General features: G+C 42.1%; 1 protein-coding gene and 1 non-coding gene across 2 annotated transcripts in view; both read left to right on the forward strand.

Moving 5' to 3' along the window:
• RNF149 (ring finger protein 149) overlaps positions 1–1,831 on the forward strand; it is a 39,151-nt gene extending 37,320 nt beyond the window's left edge. The window contains exon 7 of the mRNA XM_023515781.1: positions 1,339–1,831. Within this exon, the coding sequence (XP_023371549.1) occupies positions 1,339–1,346 (8 nt within the window). The 3' untranslated portion in view covers positions 1,347–1,831. The remainder of the gene's footprint in view (positions 1–1,338) is intronic.
• On the forward strand, positions 1,375–1,490 carry LOC111726781. The gene has a single exon (XR_002774481.1). It is a non-coding gene; the product is annotated as a small nucleolar RNA SNORD89 (small nucleolar RNA).
• Positions 1,832–3,096: the final 1,265 nt, after the last annotated feature.

Consider the following 3,096-nt stretch of genomic DNA (forward strand, 5'->3'; position numbering starts at 1 on the left):
GTCATTGTTGTTTGGCGGGTCCGGGCTGGGGATTCGAACCCGCCACCTTAGGTGTACGTGGCTGGCGCCTTAGCCGGTTAAGCTATAGGCACCGAGCCAAACAAGACAGTCTTACTCTGTTGCTGAGGCTGAAGTGCAGTGGCACAGTCACGCCTCACTGAAACTTTCAATCCCTGGGCTCAGGTAATCTTCCTAATTAGCCTTCCAAATAGCTGAAACTGCTTGCACTTGGAGCATGCCTGGCTAATTTTTTTTTTTTTTTCATTTTTCGGTAAACACAGGGTTTTATTAAGTTGCCCAGGCTGGTCTTGAACTCTGTGGCCTCAAGCAATCCTTGCACCTCAGCTTCCCAAAGTGCTGTATGTGAGGGATAGGCCACTGTGCTAGCCAGTTTTTAAGCAAAGTTAAAATCATAAGCTTGCTTAACCATTTGTTGTCACTCGTTTGCTCGTCTTACTTGTAGGTCAAAGCAGCAGTCTAACGTTGGAGACCTTGCTAGCTTTATACAGTGATTCAGCACACTACCTGCTCTTTGCTCTTTTGCTCCCTTCCTGGAGGTAGATGTCAAGGAGTATGAGGCAGTTGCTTTTCAGAGTGTGGAATTACAGTCTTTTCTTGTTTCTAAACTAGTTGCTCTGTGTACCTTTATTTTATAAGTAAAAATGTTTATCGGTGGGTGTGGTGCCTCATGCCTATAACCCTAACACTCTGGGAGGCCGAGGCAGGTAGATTGCTTGAGCTCAGGAGTTTGAGGCCAGCCTGAGCAAGAGCAAGAACCCATCTCTACTAAAAATAGAAAAACTAGCTGGGTGTTGTGGCAGGTGCCTGTAGTCCCAGCTACTCAGAGGGCTAAGGCAAGGGGACATTTGAGCCCAAGAGATTGAGGCTGCTGTGAGCCACGGCACTCTCCAGGGCAACAGAATGAGACTGTGTCTCAAAATATAAAAGTTTATTGAGAAAACTATTTTTAAAGTTTAAACATTTTTAAAGTGTATTTAGATGGAAATAACAAGAAACTTTAAAGTTGATAAGATGCTGGGAATTTGGGAAATGTCAGTGAAGAGTATGGTATATTATTTATAGCAGTAATCACTTTCCTCCTGATAGTTGTCATAAAAGCTGCTTGTTCACTTTTAATGTAGAACAGTGTTTTAACTTTGAAAACCACAGGTGCGCTGTGAGAGAGGCAGCGTGCCTGCAACTGATCCTCTGTACCCCTCCCTGCCTGCCATCCTGCTTCAGTCTCCAGTGTCTAGCCGCAGAAAACAACAAAGGGCCAGAGAGATGTAAGAGCACCCACTGTTTCTCAGGTAATAATTTCCACATCTGTCTCTTTAGGGATATAGCCTTTCCCAAAAGACTGCTCCCACAGCTACTGAGGAATGATGACAATAAAAGGCCGAATTGCAGTGTCTCCATCAGCAGTTTGCTCTCTGTGTGGGCACACGATGACAAAACCTCCTGAAGCGACCCACTGGTCTGACCTCAGTAACATCAGGATGGAAGCTTCATGCCATGGGAGTGGTCGTGAAAGGCATCCCAAAGACAGCTGAGCTTTTTTTTTTTTTTAAGAAAAAAATAATCAGCCTTCAGACAACACTGGGGCTTGAATGGGTAGTGATACTAGTCTGTGTTCCATAAGGTACATTTACTTGAACCAAGGACTACTAGAAGTTTAAAGATTATAATAATAAAACCTTTAAGAATAGGTGTGCATCCCATACACTAGAAATGAGATATCCAGTGTAATTAAATTCCCCAGTAAAATACAGAGTGTGCCCAAAAATATTTATACACATGTTAAGAAAGGAAAAAAATTATATTAAAAGTGTAATACTTGGGCAGCAGCTATGGCTCAGTGAGTAGGGCGCCGACCCCATATGCCAAGAGTGGTTGGGTTCGAAGCCAGCTGAGGCCAAACTGCAACAAAAAAGTCGAGTGTTGTGGTGGGTGCCTGTACAGAGTCCCAGCTACTGAGGAGGCTGAGGCAAGAGAATCACTTAAGCCTAGGAGTTGGAGGTTGCTGTAAGCTCTAATGACACAGCACTCTACTGAGGGCAACAAAGTAAAAATACTGTCTCTAAAAAAAATTTTTTTTTAAAAAGTATAATACTCAATGTATACCAATAACAAAAGATGAACACAAGTCACCTGGAAACCCTTGCAATTACAGAACTCAGACCTTACTTGAATATTACACTTTTAATAAAAAATGTATACATTTTGGGGGCACCATCTGTAGTTTGACAACAGTATCTTTTGGCACACATTAAAGTTTATTTGCTCAATGACAGCTGAAATTAAGTCAGTATGTATGTATGTATTACCAACTAGAACTTAAGGTAATTATATGTCAAATATAATTATATAATTATAATTGGTTATATAACATATAATAGATTATATTAGTCAAAACAGTTTGGTTTTCTGTTGTTTTTTATTTTAAGAGACAGAGTATCACTTTGTGGCCCTTGGTAGAGTGCTGTGGCATCATTGCTCACAGCACCCTTAAACTCTTGGGCTCAAGCGATTCTCTTGTTCAGCCTCCCAAGTAGCTGGGACTACAAGCTGGGACTACAAGCGCCTGCCACAATGCCTGGCTATTTTTAGAGATGAGGTCTTGCTTTGGCTCAGGCTGTCTCGAACCTATGAGCTCAGGCAATCTACCTGCCTTGGCCTCCCAGAGTGCTAGTATTACAGGTGTGACCCACCATGCTCGGCCCCAACAAATTTAGTTTTTAAAGTTTAAAAACATTTATCATGCCAAGCATGGTGGCTTACACCTTGTAATCTTAGCATTTTGGGAGGCAGGATCATTTGAAGTTAGGAATTTGAGACCAGCCTCAGCAACACAGTGAGACCCCCATCTCTATAAAATTAAGATTGCCAGGAATGAATAGTATATACCTATGGTCAGCAGCTGTTTGGGAGGTTGAGGCAGGAGGATCACTTGAGCACATGAGTTTTGAGGTTACAGTGATGATGGTACTGTGCTCTAGCCTGGGCAACAGAGCAAGACCCTATCTCCAAAAAAAATGATTTGGTTTTCAAAAACACTAGTACTTGGATTACTAGTTACATGTTACATTTGTGAAA

This window comes from Otolemur garnettii, unplaced genomic scaffold (assembly GCF_000181295.1).
Source record: "Otolemur garnettii isolate 467f Iridium unplaced genomic scaffold, OtoGar3 scaffold00079, whole genome shotgun sequence".
Lineage (NCBI taxonomy): Eukaryota > Metazoa > Chordata > Mammalia > Primates > Galagidae > Otolemur > Otolemur garnettii.